At 41.3% G+C, this 20,695-nt stretch overlaps 3 protein-coding genes across 5 annotated transcripts; 2 read left to right on the top strand and 1 right to left on the bottom strand.

Annotated features, from left to right (window-relative positions):
• The first annotated feature begins 640 nt into the window (after positions 1-640).
• On the top strand, positions 641-3,528 carry gabarapa (GABA(A) receptor-associated protein a). The gene is made up of 4 exons (XM_063469984.1): positions 641-872; positions 2,181-2,259; positions 2,360-2,478; positions 2,626-3,528. The coding sequence occupies exons 1-4, from the start codon at positions 783-785 to the stop codon at positions 2,704-2,706; spliced, it is 369 nt and encodes a 122-aa protein (XP_063326054.1). The 5' UTR covers positions 641-782; the 3' UTR covers positions 2,707-3,528.
• Positions 3,529-4,523: 995 nt separating this feature from the next.
• Positions 4,524-11,348, top strand: gps2 (G protein pathway suppressor 2). Its single transcript, XM_063469979.1, has 11 exons — positions 4,524-4,687; positions 5,058-5,175; positions 7,624-7,733; positions 7,831-7,943; positions 8,027-8,106; positions 8,189-8,268; positions 8,371-8,542; positions 9,830-9,907; positions 10,002-10,078; positions 10,267-10,362; positions 10,554-11,348. The coding sequence occupies exons 2-11, from the start codon at positions 5,082-5,084 to the stop codon at positions 10,644-10,646; spliced, it is 993 nt and encodes a 330-aa protein (XP_063326049.1). The 5' UTR covers positions 4,524-4,687; positions 5,058-5,081; the 3' UTR covers positions 10,647-11,348.
• A 9-nt stretch (positions 11,349-11,357) lies between these two features.
• Positions 11,358-20,250, bottom strand: LOC134624871 (eukaryotic translation initiation factor 5A-1). 3 transcript variants are annotated; one of them, XM_063469982.1, is made up of 6 exons: positions 19,819-20,250; positions 18,334-18,503; positions 17,710-17,814; positions 15,184-15,315; positions 15,002-15,074; positions 11,358-12,122 (listed from the first exon to the last, which is right to left on the bottom strand). In XM_063469982.1, the coding sequence occupies exons 2-5, from the start codon at positions 18,499-18,501 to the stop codon at positions 15,012-15,014; spliced, it is 468 nt and encodes a 155-aa protein (XP_063326052.1). In that variant the 5' UTR covers positions 18,502-18,503; positions 19,819-20,250; the 3' UTR covers positions 11,358-12,122; positions 15,002-15,011. The 3 variants fall into 3 exon arrangements, with proteins under 3 accessions (XP_063326052.1, XP_063326050.1, XP_063326051.1); XM_063469980.1 differs by having other exon boundaries at positions 11,360-12,122; positions 18,334-18,506; XM_063469981.1 differs by lacking the exon at positions 11,358-12,122 and having other exon boundaries at positions 12,231-15,074; positions 18,334-18,506.
• Positions 20,251-20,695: the final 445 nt, after the last annotated feature.

Below are 20,695 nucleotides of genomic sequence, written 5' to 3'. Positions count from 1 at the left end.
GAATAAAATAACCCAGTAAATTCCCAGAGTTACACATAAAGTTATCCTAAAACCAGCATTTAGCAACAATTTGCATAAATGATAAAACTCCTGATTATTTGCTTCTTTCGTCTGTTACGGTGTAATGAGTCGTAAACCCCGAGTAATTAGAGGAAACTTAGTAGGCACTGTGTTCACCATTAAATACGCAGTAACTTATGCTTACATAAAATAATCCAACATGCTGCAGAAATGTGATTAAACGTGTTTGGTTCAGTTTATCACCGGGCATCAGCGAAACCTCCAGCACAATGAAATGTCGCATGTTTTTCAGTTTCTCTTCCCTAACCACAAACTGCTGGGCCTCGGTCATATGACAAGGACAGATCCCTCCTCAGTGCCCTGCCCCGCGTCTTTATGCGCAGCGGTTGATAAAAAAATAAAATAGTTCCACGTAAAAGAAAAGAAAAAGACAGAAAGGCAACGTTGATTCGTAAGCTCTTCGTATACTGTTTATTTCAAGATTATTATTATTTTTTTCTTGAATACGCGTCGATTATCATCACACAGTCGACGTTAATGGGGTTTAAAACAAGGTGAGGTACGCCCCTGCGAACTACCCATTTCCTCTACGTCATGTTGTTATTGTATCCCTCCGCTGCAGTCGCACTAGGAAAACAGCTGTGGCGAGGCTAAGGCTAGTTAGCATCGTTTGTGTTTGTGTGTCCGCGTTTCGAGTCAGTTCTTAAGCAGCCCGTACCACCGCGGAGTGACCGACTTGTTGTCTGTCATCTCTTTTAAAGATGAAGTTTCAGTACAAAGAAGAGCATCCCTTTGAGAAGAGGCGGTCCGAAGGCGAGAAAATAAGAAAGAAGTATCCGGACAGGGTGCCAGTAAGTAGCTAACGTTAGCACCTTGACAGCTAGCTAGGTTGCCTTGCTGTTATACTGCTGTCAGGCTAATTTCGTTATGCTCACCGTTTTATTTTTATTACTAATGTAAGCTTAAAATCTAAATGTGATATTGTAGTGAGATTTTACCCACACAATATATTGCTTAGTTTGTTTACTGCCACGTTGTAACCGCCACACATGGTAGCTAACAACGGCAGAGGTTAAGTAGGAATTTCGGCCGCTTTGAGCAGGCCAGCAGGTGATCTCCGTGTTATTCTTCCGTGAATCATCATTGGTGGCCAGATAATGGTGGTTATGACTGTGACGGTGGTTACGGTGAAGACATGCAGGTGTGCACAGACTCTTTTAGTGGTCTGTAGCTGGATGTTGAAACGCAGTAGAGCTCCTTAAAATAGATGCTGTCAACAAAACGGGGTTGTTTACGTCGCCCAGCGTCTTGGAGATAAATCATAAAGGCTTTCCCCAGTTAGTCTGGCCTATCGAGGCCGTCTGTGTCACAACTATCAGCTGATTTAATATGGGGATTTGGGTTTTTTCCTTTAAAGTATGACGAAATTCACTTGCCTTTCAATCGTGATCACTTTTAAGCTTTCGTTTTACAGTCCTTCAATCGTAGTTTACCGTAAACTTGTTCTGTGGCTACAACAAACAATTAACTATCGTAGTCAATTAACCACTGCTTATTTTCTCTATTAATTGAATACTTATTTGGCCACTAAATGGTGAAGACAGTCCATAACAACTTCCCAAAGACCCAGAGAACATTCACAGATGTCGTGTTTTGTATGATCATTTGAATTAAAACTCAGATTCACCATCATAAAATGGCACTGACAAAAAAATGCACATCAGGTGCTGATTCATTTAAAAAAAGAGAGGGGGAACGCTGATTAATTGTGGAGTCAGTGTTTACTGTGTGGGCAAGTGATATTTTACCAGTCCTATTTTTAGACTGGAGAGAGACTTAAAGAGGTTTAGTAGGGAAGGTGTTCAAAAATTAAACCGCACGTCTGGTAGCTGGGGTGTAAATATACCAGGTTCTTTCCAACACTGAAATACTTTTTCGAAATATAATCTGTGTTATATTAAACACTTCGTCTGGGTTCGATATGCCCGGCCTCGCTTGACTGACAGTTTGGTACACTCTCAGATCCCTTTTCTGAGACAATGAAGCGAACACAATTTTTCACCCTCTACACTCGCAGCCTTTGTAATAAGAACATGTTGTACACCTGTTTTTTTTATTTTATTTTTTTTTTTTGTTTTTCTTTTTTTTCTAACCTTTAGGTAATTGTGGAGAAAGCACCCAAAGCCAGAATAGGAGATCTGGACAAGAAGAAGTACCTTGTCCCCTCTGACCTGACAGGTAAACATTGCCTTGGAGTATAAAAAGTTGTTGACTTCTATTTTAGAGCGGTAATGTCACATCTGAAATTTCTACTATTACATATTCTCTCTTTCATCAGTGGGTCAGTTTTACTTCCTCATCCGGAAAAGAATCCACTTGCGAGCCGAGGACGCGCTCTTCTTCTTTGTAAACAACGTCATTCCACCCACCTCAGCTACCATGGGATTGTTGTACCAGGCAAGAGTCCTGTTAAGCTTCCTGCTCACTCGCATGCTCTCACCATATGGCTTAACCAGCATGTTGCCTTTGGTTGTTCCTCCTTAGCCTCTCCCTACATTATTGATATTGCGCTAACATGTTTTTTCTTTTTTTCCCTCCCATCAGGAGCATCATGAAGAGGACTTTTTCCTCTACATTGCCTACAGTGATGAGAGCGTGTATGGGGACAGCCAAAGGGAAATCTGATCCCACTTCAACCACTACCCACCTTTCTGAGACCTGCACATCCATTCATTCATTTAAATATTAAATCCAGCTCAGCAGCCTACAGTTCCCAGAGTGAATATGTCAAATGCACTTTCACCACCCATACATTACCCCTCTCGCATCCAATTCTGTCTTTATTACTCTGCAGTCTGAATTGTATTTGTCTCCCGCTTTTCTTTTCAACAGTAACTTAGTGGTCTCATGGCCAGTTCAATTTCTAGTGTCAAAACTGATCGTACTTTACTTAAAAACAATGAGAGAGATTAATGAAATAATACTAGAAATAGGCCTTTACGATAGCTACTCCGGGTTTAAGGGAGAAAGGGTTTAAATTGGGTGTTATTTAGAATGAGCGCAATTTTTTTTTTTTTTTTTTCTTTTTTCAGTTTTGTTAGTTTGAGCTTAGGCTGAGAAATGAAAGGGAAAGAACTCTTTCACTAGGAAAAAACAAACTAAAGTGGCAAAATTTATTTAAAAGCATGTTAAGGAGAATTTAGCTTGCTGCCCTTCATTGGACCTTAGCAAGGAGTATAATAGAATTCAGACTAAATAATCATCCTCTGCTTTCAGTGGTAAGACTATTATGTTGACTGCTAATGATTATTGTTGTTGTTAATTTTTAGATGGCTTACTTTCTAAGGATCGTGTAAAGCTGAGTGCAATTTTTTTTCTTCTCTTTTTTTTAAGGGTTTTTTTTTTTTTGTAAGAAGAAAAATTACAATTTGAACTCTGTATACAGCTGCGTAACTGGCTCTTTCTCTCTATTCATGACCATACATAATAAAATGTGATGAAAAACTACCTGCTGTTTGTCTTTTTTGTCCCTTTGCTACAGGGTAACAAATAATTACACTTTTATGTTTTTAGCCATGTGAGTTGTGCCTTTCAGTGTAATGAAATGTTACATTGGTTAATTTGACGCTGCGCGCTTCAAGGGAGTTACAGTTTGCACAACATACAAAAACATGAACCTGTGATTTAGTTCACTTTTCTTCTGGTTGCGTGGGTTGCTTAATCATATCAGCTTCTGTTGCTGCACTGATAATGTGACTTGCAAAGTCATGCATGTCCACGTGTATGTTTTATAATTTTTGTTATATGCAAGAAAGCCATTTGACTCCAACATCTATTCTTTCCTCCACCTGCTTTGTTTAAGCATTACAAAAGTAGGCTGTTAGGACAGGGACATACAAAAAATAAATGTTGGGGAAGGAAGCTCTGATGTGGCTCAGTTGGTACAGCAGGTTTTCTACTAATCAGAGAGTTGGTAGTTTGATCCCTGGCTTCTCTAGCCTACAAGTCAAAGTATGTTTAGCCAAGATACTAAACCCCAATTTGACCTCGGTGCATTTATGAAAAGAAAAGTGTTTGGGTGAATGAGACTTGCAGTTAGAAAGTGCTTTGAGTGCTTTAATAGTTAAACAGTTCTGTGTAAGTAGCAAATAACAAAGAATGTAATGGAAGTGTAAAAAAACATTTCAGACAGGGGAAAAATAAAGTGGAACATGTAATTTACTGTTGTAAGTAATGAGGAAATTACTCATGTTTTGCCAATGAAATCAAATTGGTTAGCCCACATTCGGCACAAGGAAGCTTTAGTGTTTCCTAAATCTTTCCCTTGATAGGAAATCAAATATTTGAACTGTAAAACTGTCAAATCAAGCATCAAGAAATAAAAACACGGCATACACAAAACTGATTGGAAGCTTAATTTTGCTGACGTCAATGTGAGATTCGCCGCATTGCACTTCCAAACTACAACTCCCAAAGTGCACTTCGAAGTGTGACTGAGTTCTTTGAACCGGAAATTCAACAGCATCCCCGGTCTGGCAATCGCTTCGTCTGTTTATGTTTTGTGGGAGAAGTTTTGATTTTTATCTGTTTTAACCGCTCGAGTGCTATCAAGCTGAAAACCGCCAGACGGTTAGATTCTTATTAAAAGACTCACAACGAAATAAAAGTAAGCTTTTTACAGTTTTATCAGCACTGAATTCAAAGTAGACCATGTAGGATAAATGCGTACCGCAGTTAAGTGCTCTGCAGCTAGCCTCGCTAGCTAGCGTTTTTTCCCGGTTAAGTTTAAATATATAATTTTTGTTAGGGGTTTATACATGTAAGCTACATCACTTGTTATATTAAATTACTATGCTTTCCGTTGGTACATTTTACCCTAAATATCGTCATGTATTGGGAGGTACAGCTATCTCTGCTAACTTAGGCCGATATCGGCTAGCTAGCGAGGCCTGTGGTTGTTACACCTGTTTGAGTGAGAACTTTAAATATTTCCTCTGACCTTGTCGATTCATTACTGACATTTTGACCCACACCAGCTGGCCCCTCCACTGCCTGTCACAATGCCCGCCCTGCTTGAGAGACCCAAGCTGTCCAACGCGATGGCCAGAGCTCTCCACAAACACATAATGAGGGAAAGAGAGCGCAAGAGACAAGGTGCTTTCTCATTTTGTGTGTGTATGTGTGTATGCGCTTTAAAAAGTAGTTTAACCCTAGTGTGTCACATCTGACACCTTTAAGGATTCTTGTAGAAATAAGCAAGCACTGTTAAGACGCTGAGCTGTGTTTGGATAGGACAGGTCACAATTAAATATCAGCCAACCAGAGTATAAATTATCTTTAGCATTTAGTCAATAAAACAAATTAATTAACTTTTCGTGTTCTTTCTTTGTAATTCTGGAAAATTTGACTAAGGTCTGCCTCATTTAGATTCAAGTCCTATGTTTATGCATATATTCTTCGAATAATCTATCCATCCATGATTGTGATTTACTGTGTAATAATACACTAACCTGCTAGTTTGTTAGGTACAAATATATAATCATCCAGTGCATTTGCCATATCGACATGGTCAAGACGACCCACTGAAGTTCAAATCGAGCATCAGAATGAGGAAAAAATATGATTTAAATTACTTTGCTTAAACAATATTACAACCAAGGTGTCACTGAATGCACAACACATCAAACCATGAAGCAGATGGGTTAAAGCAGCACAGGGCACTGCTCCTAGCTAAGAACAGAAAACTGAAGCTACAGTTTGCACAGGCTCACCAAAATTTTGCAATAGAAGACTGACAAACCCCCCCCCAAAACAGACATTTGCTGGTTTGATGAGTGTCAGTTTCTACTGCAATATTCAGATGGTAGGCTCACTTTTAGGTGTAAACGGCATAAGAGTATGATTCCATCCTGCTTTGTATCAATGGTGCAATGATGTGGTGATTTTTCTCTTTGCACACGGTGGACCTCTTAGTACAAATTAAGAGTCGTCAGCCTGAGTATTGTTGATGAACATGTGCGTCTGCATGTCTCAAAACTCAAATCAAATTGAAACTGATTTCTTGAACATGACAGTGAGTTCACTGTAGTTAAACTACAGGGTGGGCCATTTATATGGATACACCGTAATAACATGGGAATGGTTGGTGATATTAAAGTCCTGTTTGTGGCACATTAGTATATGTGAGGGGGCAAACTCCTCAAGATGGGTGGTGACCATGGTGGCCATTTAGAAGTCGGCCATCTTGGATACAACTTTTGTTTTTTCAATAGGAAGAGGGCCATGTGACACATCAAACTTATTGGTAATGTCACAAGAAAAAGAATGGACCCACTATCGTTGTACCCCATATACCACACCAAACCATCACTTTTGTTGTTCCAACAGTCTTGGAGGGATCCATCCAATGTGGGTTAGTGTCAGACCAATAGCGGTGGTTTTGTTTGTTGACTTCACCATTCACATAAAAGTTTGCCTCATCACTGAACAAAATCTTCTGCGTGAACTGAGGGTCCTGTTCCAATGTTTGTTTTGCCCATTCTGCAAATTCTGTGCGCTGATCTGGGTCATCCTCGTTGAGATGCTGCAGTAGCTGGAGTTTGTAAGGGTGCCATTTGTGAGTAGCTAATATCCGCCGAAGGGATGTTCGACTAATGCCACTCTCCAGTGACATGCGGCGAGTGCTACGCTGTGGGCTCTTGCTGAATGAAGCTAGGACAACCACTGATGTTTCTTCATTAGTGACAGTTTTCTTGCGTCCACATTTTGGCAAATCCAACACTGAACCAGTTTCACGAAACTTAGCAAGCAGTTTGCTAACTGTAGCATGGGAGATGGGTGGTCTCGTAGGGTGTCTTGCATTGAAATCTGCTGCAATGACCCGGTTACTGCGTTCACCAGATATCAACACAATTTCGATCCGCTCCTCACGTGTTAACCTCTTCGACACGTCAATGGCTGTGAACAAAGAGAAACTTGTAAATAACTCATGAAAGAATAAAGTTACGTTGAAACCAAGCACACCATTGTTTTTCTTGTGACATTACCAATAAGTTTGATGTGTCACATGGCCCTCTTCCTATTGAAAAAACAAAAGTTGTATCCAAGATGGCCGACTTCTAAATGGCCACCATGGTCACCACCCATCTTGAGGAGTTTGCCCCCTCACATATACTAATGTGCCACAAACAGGACTTTAATATCACCAACCATTCCCATGTTATTACGGTGTATCCATATAAATGGCCCACCCTGCACATCCACAGTCACCAGATCTGAATTTAATAGAGCACCTTGGGATGCGGTGGAACAAGAGATTCACATCATGAATGTGCAGCAGGTGTGTGATGTGCCATGTCAACATGGACCATTTCTGAGGAACGTTTACAGCACATCGTTGAATATGTCCAGTGAAGAATTAAGACAGTTTTAAAGGAATAAAGGGGTTCAACCCTATAGTAGCAAAATGCACCTAAAAAATTGCCTGGTGAGTGTATATGTTATAGCTGTCTGCCTGCAACCTATTCTTTGGTCATAGATCTAAAAGGCAATCAAAAAAAAGTAGCTACACTATACTCACCTTAATAAATAAACTTTTTTCAGAGGAGGAAGAGGTGGACAAAATGATGGAGCAGAAGATGAAGGAAGAGGAAGAGAGGAAGAGGACAAAAGAGATAGAGGAGAGGATGTCCTTGGAGGAAACGAAAGAACAGGTTTGAAATGTGACATTTCAGCTAGTCTTTGCTCCCAGCTCTATACAAAACAAAGTCTGTGTGTTCTTACACCATGATTTCCTCAAATAAACATCAGGTGATGAAGATGGGGGAAAAACTTCAGGGACTACAAGAAGAGAAACATCAGCTCTTTTTACAGCTCAAGAAAGTTCTCCACGAAGAGGAGAAAAGACGAAGAAAAGAGCAGAGGTTTCTATATATACTTCACTTAGTTTGTTGTTTTGTCAAAGGATTGTTAATTGTCAGTTAATCTTTTTGGTCTCCCTCTTTAGTGATATTACAACTTTGACATCAGCGAGTTACCAGCAGAGTCTGCCCATGCACCCAGGACAGCACCTCCTCGGCATTCAAGGTGAGAAAAGTTCCAGCTTCTGCACGTTGTCAGAGTCGTCATTGTTTTTCATATAGTGACATTCTCCTTTTCTCTCCTTCAGGCAATCCAGTCAGCCACAGCAGACCTGGCCCACTGCTCGGAGAAAGGAGCAAACAGCTGTTCCCAGCTGCTGTCCTCCCTGTGAGTAAAAGGAGTGTTCCAGTTAAAGAATTCATAAAATATAATACAATCTATATAATATGCTTCTTACAGTGTTTACATGTGCTCGTCGTCCTCTTTTAGGCACGTCATTATCAGACGCCTGGCTTCAGCTCAGGCTCCGCAGAGCATGGCCAGTTCAGCGGAGGTCAGGGGGTCCACGAGCCCTACGGAGTGGCTCAGGCTCAGCATCCTTCCAGCTACGCCCCTGGACCCTCAGTGCCAGTCAGTTTCGCAAGCAGCTCTCAGATCAGAGGTAAGATGAGATAAGATTTCTTTGCTGTCAATGTGTACAGTGGTACAGTAAAATTTTGGGTAATGTGTCACAGTGACATGACTTACATATTTTATCATATACACGATCAAAAAAACTGTATAAGACAGGAAGAAACAGGAAACGAGAGAGTGAAATAAGATGCAGTGCCAAAAGGCACGAGGTCAAAAATGATTACAAAAAAATTATAATAAACATGGATGGATTGATGGATGGTGATGTGCATCACAGTACACAAACAGGCGTTATACACTAGTTGTAATTGTGTAAGAGGTCATTTTGTCCTTTAATGTTCAAACAATGTTGTCTAGTGGCACAGTGAACACACAAAGAAATGAATTATCAGCATCATGTGTGCGATTCCTCCATCTTTACTTGGATTTCAGGAGTTGACATAGAAAACAGTCTGAGCCGGTTGCAGGCTGCTGTGTCAGGCTGGGCTTGTTGAAATATAGTTGGGCAGTCGAGAGGGAGGGTATAGCCATTATTCAAAGGTTAAGGAAGGCATTCTAGTAGTTTAAAGGCTATATCCTTATCAGAGTCTTGACAGTAATAAGCATGATACACATAAATATAGCTAAAGTTAAACTAATATATGTAATTGTTTGAGTCCATATATGGTTCAGAGAACATTATGTGTGTGAGTGTGTGACCTCTGGTAAGCAGTGGATCATGTATGTGTGTGTAGTCTGAGTCATCAAGCTTCATTCTGGGCCTGCTTCAGAGCCCTGTGGATGTTTGAATTTGAAAAGAAAGGGAAGACTGTCCAACCAATCAGAAGTTAGAAACAGTGCTGGTATTTTAATATGTGTTCATTGGCGTAAAGAGAAATGCTTTTGACGAGCAAGATGCATGTTTTAGTAGGCTGAGCCCATCTCAGCCCACAGGTACCGCCAGTCTTAGCTGATTTTCATTGACATAGACGTGTACATCGTGTTTATACAAATCAACTATGAAATCATTTCTCACACAGTTTGAAACTCTCCTCTCAAACAGTCTAAGCGCTAAACTGACAGTCCAGCCGACAGCTTTCGTTTGTTCAAAGCAACCTGATTTCAGCCGAAAAATAAAATCCCCCACTGAGTGCGAAGTCATTTTTCTTTAAGCTTGTATTTTTCAAATGTGGATGCACCGTGGATGGAGTTGGCGGTATGCTATTTAGATGCTGCCGTAGCGTCAGTAATGTCGGAAACCCGCTGATTGATCATTAAAACAATCAGATCACAGTGAGATGTATTGATTGTAATGACTTTGCCTTTTTCCCCACAGGTGCATCCGCATTTCAAGCAATGCAGTACCTCCCTCACCAGCAGGCTGGTTACCCTGTTCACTTCACCTCCCAGCAAGGTGGGTTTCACTGCTGTAAATTATACCTATGTTTAATTCCACGATCTACATAAAATTCAGAGGAGTTGTAAAGTAACCTGACCATCTTCTGCAGGATACATCCCTGGAGCAGGAATACCCCTGCAGAAGCAGCTGGAACATGCTAACCAACAGTCGGGCTTTACTGACGCAGTAAGACCATTTCAGCTTTAGATGCTGCGATGCAGAAACAGCAGATGTTGCTGGAATATTAGACAGATTATTTCCTGCTGTTTCTATTCATATTAGACCAAAGACAAAAATAAACTCTGTGACATGTGATCGTCTAAATAATAGACGTTGTCCATTAGCTGACCACAGTTTTCCTTCTGTCATGTCAGAGTGGTTTGAGGCCCATGCACCCCCCAGCCATGCATCCTTCCGCCCCAGGTCTGCTGCCCACATCGTCGATGGCGGTCCAGATCCCTACTGCAAAGGTGAACCCCCAAAACACACACACCATTTGTTTTTCATTCTGTGTTATGTGGCCAAGTAACTTGTATATTGCTTGTTTTTCTTGTAAACATATTCAGTATAAGTAAAGTCTGAGCTGCTACAGTGTGTTTATGTTCATTAATGTTCTGCTTCTTGTCTTTCTTGTGACCATGGTTCCTCTTTCCTTCCCCAGGCTCCGTTCCAGAGCTCTCCCCAGAGCGCTCCCCGTCATAGCTTCCTGCCCCACAGCCAAAGCGGGCAGAGGTTTTACCACCACGGCAAGTAGATGATCAAACTCACCGGTGCTCAGATTTCAGAACGTCACTCAAGATTCTGGCGATCCTGTTGGCGCTTAAATAGCTTTCTTTCTTTTTTGTTTTTGTAAGTAGGTTGGATTATGCCACATGATCTGTTTTATTCCTTGTATAGTTTTTTTTTTTTTTTTTTTTTAGCTTTGTTTTAATGTTGTTAATAAGCTACTAAACAGCTCTTCAACATATGTGCTCTGAGCTTCAGACTCATATTTTACTTCAATTAATGTTGTTATTTTACCTGCACTGTGAAGCCATCATCGAGGTGCTTATGTGCGTTTAACTGTTAGTAACACTGATAAAAGCCAGACTGCACGGTCCAGAGCCGGTCCTTCATATTCACAGTGACACCAGGGGAGTGTCCAGTGTGTCTGGAGTTCCTTTGCTCACTATCAAGTAGCAGGAAGTGGAAGAGAACGTGTACAGTATTTGGATTAAATTGATGTTTCTGATCTGTCTCTCTCACACACACACATACACACACATTGATGAACACTACTACAGTCTAAATACTCCAGGTTAACTGAAAGATTGTTTCAATGTGTTACCAGAAAGTAAGAGAGCCATTTTCTGCCTCAAGTGTTTCCCATCATCCCTCACAGCTTCAATCAGGTTTAGGTCTGGTCTAATTTTTTTAAGCTTTTGCTTAAATGTTGTTAAATAAACAATAAGCAACAGCCAACAGTTTGTGTCGTCTTTATTTGTTTTGGCCAAGAAGACATTCTGCACAGTTTGGACTGGCTGTATGAACACAAAGTAAGGACACCAAACCGCCACGACTCGTCCGCCTCCGAATCACTGCTCACAGTTTGAGAGTACGACAAATAATACTCCAAACAGTGAAGTGAAATGTTTTGGCTAGCAGACTTTAAAACAGAAAAAAGAATCTCTCCTTGAAGAGGATTGGTTTCTTGTCTCTCTTTGACGCGTCTCTTTAAACCTTTAGACAAAAACACGCTGAACCTTGGTGTGTCATGTTGGTAAAAACCCAAACTAATGATGATAAAACGGCAGAAGGAGGGGGCGGGGCTTGTAGGGGCCCGGTGCTGAAATGGTGACATACAGAAATACAAAATCGAGGCATGTATTTACTCCAGTATGGTACACGCTCAGCAAGCCTCAACAGAACAATGCAGGTGTGGAGTTGAAGCCCTTTATAAATCGGGGACAAATAATAATAATAGTCATGACTTTAACAGCTCGTAAGTAGCTACTCAATCATACACCACCTCCATCTTTAGTGAGACCTACCACTACGCCTGGACGCGTGTATGTACATGGAGTTTTTTTTTTTTTTAACTGTTTGACATTTCCAATGATTTATTAACTAATTGAACCCGAAGCAGGGACAGAAAACAGTGAGAGGGAGAGAGTATGAAAAACAAAGAGGGAGAATAACTGACGAGGCAATATCCCCTCCTTTCCCCAGGTCCAGTGCATCTCGATTACCCCTGAAACAGAATTGGAAGAAGGGAGGGAGGAATGAGAAGAAAGAGGAAAGGAGAAGTCAGGAAGGAAGATGCTTAAGAAAAAAAAAAATATATATATATATATGTATATGTCCTTAGAGATGTACTTTAATGAGATGGTTTAACTGGCCTCTGCAGAGGAAACATTGCACAGAAAACACTGACTTTATTCTACAGCCCACAGTGTGGAGGCGAATTACAGGAAAGAAAGTGCATAAAACAGGTTTGACCCGACAATTACAACAGGGCTGCGAGCTGCTTCTTAAGAAACACAGGAAGTAACAGGCTGTAAAATAAAGTGTAACCCACAGGAAAAAAGATAAACACTGATCAAATATTACAATATTAACTTTCAGCTTTTCATTTATATTTCTACATAAGAATAATACACATGCTCTTAATAGTGTTACTGTGAAACACAAGTTTGACAAACTTGTATATGTTTTCCTCAGATTTGTGGTGTTTTCTATCCATCTAGATTGTTCTGGCATGAGTTGCCCAGTCCTGGCTGTAGAGATAACCTGAATGTGATGATCATAGTGCCAAAATAATGTATTTATATAACCAAGCAGTAAAGTATCTGAACAGAAATTATGACCTGGCTGTGAGTAAAAAAAAAAGAAGTCCACAAGCCTCGATGTGAGCAGTTTAATGTACGGACTATTGTCTTTCTGAGGTTCCACTTTGAACCCTGCGACCCACGAAGCATGCTGTGTTTGCAGTCAAACCTGATCACGGTGTGACGGCAACATGTTGATGTTTCCATGAAGAATGGAGTTCCCTTATTTCAAAGCAAGAATGCAGATCATATTACTGCAGTGAAGCAGCTTAGTGTCTGTTTTTTGGCTACAAGGTGGCCGTGTAGACACCGCTACACAAAGTCTACTCCACGCACACAGATAATTATTATTTATTTTATTTTAATATCAACACTTTTATATCAGTTACATTTCTCTACAAGTACATGGACTGTTAAAACTGATACTGATACTTGGTGTTTTAAAAATCCGATATTTCAATATATCGACCAATTTATTTTTATTTCACACACGCGAAACATGTTGTGGTGTTTGTAGCTTTTAGTTTATCAATGTAGGTTTTTTTAAGTTCATTGACTTGTTTACGCTTTGCCCAACTCTGCTCGAATCAGCTGCTTGTAGTATGCCGCATTCCAAGCATTGAGTGTTGCCCACAAGTTCCACAGTGCCCTCTGCTGGACAAACTTTGCAGCATCAACATTCGCAACATGGTTGTAGAGTGTTTCTCCTATCTCTTTTTTACTTTTACTGATAGCAAAATAAATAATGATGGCTGATAAAATACCAGCATATCACTATAATATCGATAAATCAGTCGGCCTGTAGTTGCGAGCACCGCTTTTGTGCTCGCCCAGTGTTAGCATTAAAAACCCCGTGATGTAATTGCCTCATTGTTTTATCTGTTAGCTCAGTAAGAAAATAAATCAACCACTGAGTGAGAGATCAGGAGTTCAATTTGTCCTCCGTGTGTGTCCTTTTTCTTGTTCTGATCGGTCTCTCAGTTGAGAATATTTTGCATTCTTATAATTGACAAAAGGATAATATGAAACCATTGTTGGACCTAACTTTTTCTTGTTATAAAGTCTAAGAAGAACTAAGAAGTATGTCTAGTAGGCGGATGACTATTTTTCATCCAAGACTAAATATCAAGAAACATCAAAATGTTGACAAGGAAAGAAAGAATGCAGGTAGCTCATTAGCCAATTATTAATAACTGCATCAACACAGGAAGAAATGCCAGTCCTGCATTGCTTTATAGATTTTACAAGCTCCAGTTTCCTAGGTAACGTAAGGTATTTACTACCAGGATATATGTAAATCAACAGTATCCTGTAGCTCAACAGCTTGCTATGACTAGCTAGCAGTGGGCAACTTCTGACAGCTAAGCCAAGGCGGGAGGATCAGTGTTTACAAGATGCCATTAGTTCGAGCCTCTCGCCTCAGGTACAGCCACATGTCCTTCTGCACAGCACGGCTGTAGTTCCAGAGAAACAAAATAGTTCCTACATGAAACTGCTCACAGCAAGGTAATACGATTTTTCTATTCTTTTTTTTTCTTTCCATCAATGGTACGTGTTAGGGGACGTAACACAGTGTCATGGATTCTGCTGACTTTTTCAAATCTATTTTTTCAGTGCTTTACAGCAAGTTTAGTTCCACTGTACGATATTTCCAAAACCAGCCAACTCACGCTTAAACAGTCTAGATTCATAAACAGCACTACCGGTGGAAACACATATTTGATTTGGGGGTGAACTGTTTCTTTAAAGGGGTAGGCAAATCCACCAGGTCACCCTGCTCTGTAACCACCACCTTATACAGTATTAAATTTGAAAAAAATTTGCAGAATTTGTTACATTTTGTCATCTGACATCACTAATATATTCAGTCCAAACTAGTATATACACAAAAACACGCATTCATATTTAAAAACATGGATATTTCCAGCATAGTGCATATTCGTAATTGTAAATAGTTGTAAATAATTGTAAATAAGGTCATATTTATTTATTTTCAATAATAGCAAAGGCCAAATCTGTACAGCAAACCTCAGCCTCGGATCTTGATGTCCAGAGTTGCCTTCCCCTTGCTCCACTGATGTACAACATCTGTACATGACTTCACTCACACATCGCACTAGCATGGCGCATGCTGGTGGTTCGTGGTATAATGACCGAACTCACGCACATACATAATTTTACATGAGACACACTCACAAGCGCACACACACATTTGTCTTCAGGCAGGCTGGGGTCAGGGCGGCGGTTGCGGGAGGAGTTAGAGAACAGCTGCGTGCTGCCACAGCCGCAGCTCTGCATTTACCTGCACGGGCTTATTTCCCCAAGGCTTTGATGCCAATCGCAGCTTCTTCATCCATTGCATTTAGAACGGTGATCTGAAAGAGCAGAAGTTCTTACGTAAAGTGTGATCATTTAAATTCGCAACGAAGCAGCCGTGGAAGCTGTCCGGTATCAGGCGCAGGAGAAAAAGGCAACAGTGCTCACCAGGATCTCCTCTCCGGCTTCATGCTTGCTCTCTATCTCCTTTCCCAGGTCTCCCTCTGGGATCTTCAGGTCCTCTCTCACCTCTCCACTGTCCTGGAGCAGGGACAGGTAGCCATCCTGGATCCCGATCAGCTGACAGAGGGCAACAACAAAAAAAACAGTGAAAAAAAGAGTCAAAAGACTCTAAATGAATTAGGATCTTTAATCACAGCGAGACTTTATCGTCTTCATCTTTCTGTTCCTTAATTAATTAACTGTAGTTTTGTTGTTAGTTTGTAAGCTTGAGTGTACTGCTGCACACAACATGGTTTAATCCAGCATATCTGATCAACAGCAGCAGCACTCAATACTCTCTCTGGTCTCTGCACAAATATGATGTAACCTAGTTTCCATTGGTACGTGATGGGTTTGAGGTAAAAAAAAAAAAAGGAGGGTTTTAAGTCTACATTTGAAGAATCATTAGAACATGACAAATGTTTATTTTTCTTTTACATTATCTATAATTTTCCTCTCCTTTGACTCTATAGAGAAACACCTGACTCTGGTATATGCTCCCCTGTATTCATCTTCACCTGGTGCTGAGCATGGCTGCTGGATTACAGCAACATTTTCATCAATACTGAATATCTAAAATTACAACTCAAATGTCTTTTTGACCACCGATAAAATAACACAGAACAAATAAATGAACTAAACAAACCACAGCTCGTCAGGGTGCGAGTAAAAGCTGATTAACTGCCCAGCCTGAGCACTGGGTAGCGCTTATACCTGAAAATAATGCTGATGGGAGCAGAGAGACTGAGCCGAAACTGTAAAGCTGCTGCTGCAGAACCAAAACAACATGCTGAAAGATGCTAAATAGCTCCATAGTGCATACAAAACATTAGTCAGTGCATTGTGCAAGAAAGTTTTCACAGGACTATGTGGCCCAGCGCAAACATCACTGCCTCTTACTGCTTCCATAAGGAATTGAGAGGGCAACAAGCATCAGATGCTGATAATGAAATGCACTTGATTAACTGATCGTCAGCAAGTTTGAGAACTTCTATAAAAGCAGACGTTTTCACGCTTTGCAGATCTAGAGCATTTAGGTGTGTTAACACAAAACGACAGTCGTCCCAGGAGTGCACATCCTGGGAAATTTAGCCAATAGTCAGCACTAAAGTCAAATGTGAGGACATCCGTCTGACAGCTAAAGCTAACCTGGGTCATACAGCACAACAATGATCCCAAGCATTTAAATCTACAACAGAATGAGTGAAAAAGAAAATAACTAAGGTCAAAGTTCACATCAAAAACTTGACTGAAATACTGTTGGAGGCTCACAAATCTGAAAGAACTGAAGTAATGTTTTATAGAAGAGAAAATTCCTCTGCAGTGATGTGAAAGACTAATAAAATCATACAGACAATGATTACTTGTTATTCCTGGTAAAAGCTGTTTCTACAAGCTATTGAATCACAGGGTGCACTTCAGGGAGTACTGGGAAATCTTTCTGTGTTGCAGGTGGATACCCAGATTAAACACGGCCAAAGTTTAAGTAAGGAGGTCAGTATATGGACAAGTAATCCATGTGAGCCACTGGATCACATGCTTTTCAAACCTTCTGTTTGCGAGTCACAGCCAATCAGAAAAGAAGATTTTTTAAATGAGAGAGGCACTAAAACGACACCGTAGGAGAGTATAAGATGAAAAGGGATTAATGTAAACTTTCAGTAATGCAAAGCTAATACAGCAGAATCCAAGAATTAAAATGTTTTTGTGGAAATGAGCTTAACGGGTTTTAATGTTTTGGGGATTTCAAAGTCAGCTAATCTAAACTGGGTCTTTTCCCCCAGTCCACACTTTGGCTTGTCACAGCAGGTAAAGCAAAAGTGTTACTGCTAACATTATTGATGGCCTGGTTCTATTTTTAGACACCGGGAGGTCACGACTGTATCAGTGAACCAGCACCCTGAAACTGAAACAACTACAGCAAATTCTGCCTCTTCTCTCTTTGATATATCCATGCGGCGCCTTCTTGCTTTCAAATGCGCGGCTGCGTAATAAAGCCGCGGGGTTCTGTTTTCCTTCCGTGCGCTCATGAAAGATTAACAGGATATTAAAAGACGTCATTAACGGCAGCATCTCCTCTTTCCTTCTCCGCGTCCACGTCTTGCAAATCTTCCCTTCTCCTTTTCTCGGGAAGCAATTGCTACCTAACTGCCGACTGTCCTCGAGCAGTGGGAAAAATTGTATCAGAAAATCTTGTGCTTATTAAACAGCGACACACATATTTGTGGTTATTGCTGTGCTGTCAAAGGCGGGGACGTTGATTTCCCGGTAATGACAAATAACGCATTCCTAATGATCAAATCAAAGCTTTCACAGAGGTGAGGGGAAGGAAAGGCTCGATTTCTAATGTCACACGAACATTAACTCAGCGTGACAGAGACGTCTTATCAAAGACGTCGCTTTGAGCGACTTCATTGTGGGAGCTGCAGAATTACTCCTACCAGCATGGGAGCCGCAGCATCTGTGTCTCACCTGGTAATCCATTCTCTTGATGTTGGGGACGTCCATGTTGTGAGTGGAGGGACAAATATCTTCATACTTCTTACCAGAGAATATGTCGATGCCAACCAAGTGCACCTGCGCACACAAACACACACACACACACACACACACACACACACACACACACACACACACACGCACATAGGATGAACAATCTCCTTTCTAATGGGCGTGCAAAGAGAGCACTTCAGCTACCTGCTATCCTCTAAAAGGCATGATTTGCTAGAAATAATATTTCCAAGTTTAGTACATGTAATTTTCCAAGTACTTGAAGAGTTGAAAGCTACAACCCTGATGAGGGTTTTTGAACAGGCTGAAAGCGTCAGTTCATATGCATTAATATTAGTGGCCGTGACCTCGTGTCCATTTCAGAGATGAACGGATGACCAGCACAGTGCTAATTCACCGACTCTCATCGCTAATTCTCCCTAAGCTGAAGCTCCAATGAAAATTATTTCAGAACTGCGCTGCATTTATACTGCGTCCACATTGGAGAAGACCTTTTTTATTACAGTCATTATTTTTATTTTGCAGATAGATATGTCCTGGCATGAAAATCCCCTGTGTAATTCTGTACATCAGGAATTTACCGACCTTGGCGTGGCCGTGCTTGCCAGTCTTGGAGGTGGACATCTCAACAATCTTGCAGGGTCGGCCTTTCAGGACAACAAAGCCGTTTTTGCGCAGGGCAGAACACTGCATGGGGTAGGTGGCGGATGCCCCAGCATCACCAGTCTGGAAATCCAGCTCTGCATCTGCCATGCCTGCTGCAGAGGCCAAAAAAAGGAGAGTAAGGAGGTGTATATACTTAGCATTTCAGCTAAAACTGAATCCAGTTTTAATCTTTACCAGCTTAACCGGTCCTACCAACACTAACAGCTAGAAGTGGGCGGATTGGTCCAAGTATCGATGCTGGTATCGGTATCAGATCGATACTAGGATGACAGGATCAGGGTATTTTTTTTTTTTTGGTTTGTTTGGTTTTTTTGGGGTGTGTGGTGGGGTATACTTCAAACATGATTATAATGCCAGAATCTTTTTGTGCTGACTGTCATGTCTATTTTATTTGAGCCTATATCGCATTTAAACAACGGAAGTTGACCCAAAGTGCAAAATGCGTATGATCCAAACCTGAATAAAGAAATACTGATCATTTACGCACAATTTCTTACGTTTGGCTCACGAATCCGAACATTTTAACTTTGGGAAATCTTTCTGTGGGTACAAATGTCTAAAACTACTCCTCTCGCATTTGAAATCCATAAGTAAATCAAAGAGGCGTCTCCGTAGGGTGACTTATTAAACCCGCTTGTTGTGAAGCAAAATAAAAAAATGTTTCGGTAAGTCACACCCCGGGTGGTAAAAGTGTGTGCTCACTCCGCAATGTGCAGCCGACTGCGGCCTAGAGCTCACAGGACGTGCCACGGCCCGTCGGCTGCAACGTCGCTGTACCCCCCGTATTCATGCGCACTGGCGGCTGCACTCTGGCCGAGGCCCTCCAGATGAAGGCGGACAGACCGCATTTTATGACCCTTAAACCCTCCGCACCATTAAGGAGAGCTTCTGCATTACAGTGGCGCTGGGAGCCCACACACCCACAGACGTGGAAATTTGACTGAATGTTGTGCCTGTACCTCACAGTAATGACTAAGCTAATACCATGGCTACGGCGGGCAGCAGCAGTCTGAGGAGACGATGCCTGTGAGTTTTTAGCCAAGTTTGTGCGCTGACTGTGAGAGTTCACAGAGGCGGTGGCAGAGTCTGCTCTCGTTGACAATTTCAGCAGTGCCTTTTTTTAGGATTTGAAGAGCAAAATAAATTATAATGATAATAGCGAAACGGCTATGTTTCCCCCCTCCAAACAAGAAACAGGGAGAAAAACGTCAGTGTAACCAGACTATAGCAGGATGTGATGGGTTAGGGGAGGGTGGAGCTCTGGGTAATTAGGCTGCTGCTGGCAGCCTGAGGTTGGGGTTAAAGGGACTATAACAGGGCTTCGGACGGACATGTGCACAGGATAACTGATCTGCTCAGGCGCAAACATGCCCCGTCTATTGGATGTTTTGATTAGGAACTCACCCTAGTGATAATGGGTCTCCTCTCCTGTGTCACTTGTCAGCCTTTCTCCCCTTATTCCTCCTCCTCCTCCTCCTTTTGCCTCTCAGTGTCCGTGCTAACGGGTCTTCTGGCCCGGAGCCTGTTTCCTCCTTGGTGGCTCGTTTGCGATGTCCCCCACTGTCTCTCTTTTTTTCCTCCAAACAGACAAACAAACAAACAAAAAGCTATTCGCTACCTCCTTTATTCCGCTTTCATTCCGGGTCTTTTAGCACACCTGTCCTGTCCCAGAGAGCAGTTTACCTCGTAAAGAGGTACACCGCCGCTAAACTCAGCCGCCTGGCCCAAAAAGAATCAGAGCCCTAAACCCCGCTATGTATGTACTGGCTGTACCCTGCACTCCACCTTCTCCGTCTCTTCCCTCATCCAGCTCCCCACCGCTGTCAGGGCATGGGGAAAAAAAGAAGTCTAAACTGCCCGCTTCCCTTTGGAACTATCAAAATAAAATCCCCATCCATGTTATTGCGTCTTTATTGCGCAGTTGTGACCGCTTTTCCAGGGTTTTTAAAAATAAAATACAGCCTGAAGTTTTTTTTTTTATGTGATTCTAATATTGCAGATGGAGAGAGGGCAAAGTGAGGGCTCGTTATCAGTAACGTCAGCTAGCAGTGGTTAATTAGTTACATGCAGTTTAGAATAGAGTGTATACTGCAGTGTAGCTACAGTGTAGCACATTCAAAGCAATATCTACAGTATTTATGGCAGTACACTGATATTTCACATCACTGCATGAGCAAGCCTTCTTGATAGGAAAAATATATAATGATAATGATGATGATAATGATGATAATAATAATAATAATAATAATAATAATAATAAATAAGACAGGGTACACTTTAA

Source organism: Pelmatolapia mariae, linkage group LG3_W, assembly GCF_036321145.2.
Source record: "Pelmatolapia mariae isolate MD_Pm_ZW linkage group LG3_W, Pm_UMD_F_2, whole genome shotgun sequence".
Lineage (NCBI taxonomy): Eukaryota > Metazoa > Chordata > Actinopteri > Cichliformes > Cichlidae > Pelmatolapia > Pelmatolapia mariae.
The sequence above is the reverse complement of the archived record's forward strand: the minus strand, read 5'-3'. Positions and strand labels throughout refer to the sequence as shown.

What these genes read in the sequence shown, in the direction of transcription:
- LOC134624871 (XM_063469982.1), bottom strand. Translation starts at nt 18,501, where the DNA reads ATGGCAGATGCAGAGCTGGATTTCCAGACTGGTGATGCTGGGGCATCC. An exon ending in TCAAGAGAATGGATTACCAG is followed by an intron (nt 15,316 to 17,709) that starts GTGAGACACAGA and finishes GCCCTCTGTCAG; the next exon opens with CTGATCGGGATCCAGGATGG. An exon ending in AAGCCGGAGAGGAGATCCTG is followed by an intron (nt 15,075 to 15,183) that starts GTGAGCACTGTT and finishes CTGCTCTTTCAG; the next exon opens with ATCACCGTTCTAAATGCAAT.
- gps2 (XM_063469979.1), top strand. Translation starts at nt 5,082, where the DNA reads ATGCCCGCCCTGCTTGAGAGACCCAAGCTGTCCAACGCGATGGCCAGA. An exon ending in AAGAGAGCGCAAGAGACAAG is followed by an intron (nt 5,176 to 7,623) that starts GTGCTTTCTCAT and finishes AACTTTTTTCAG; the next exon opens with AGGAGGAAGAGGTGGACAAA. An exon ending in AGACGAAGAAAAGAGCAGAG is followed by an intron (nt 7,944 to 8,026) that starts GTTTCTATATAT and finishes CTCCCTCTTTAG; the next exon opens with TGATATTACAACTTTGACAT.
- gabarapa (XM_063469984.1), top strand. Translation starts at nt 783, where the DNA reads ATGAAGTTTCAGTACAAAGAAGAGCATCCCTTTGAGAAGAGGCGGTCC. An exon ending in TGTCCCCTCTGACCTGACAG is followed by an intron (nt 2,260 to 2,359) that starts GTAAACATTGCC and finishes CTCTTTCATCAG; the next exon opens with TGGGTCAGTTTTACTTCCTC. An exon ending in CCATGGGATTGTTGTACCAG is followed by an intron (nt 2,479 to 2,625) that starts GCAAGAGTCCTG and finishes CCCTCCCATCAG; the next exon opens with GAGCATCATGAAGAGGACTT.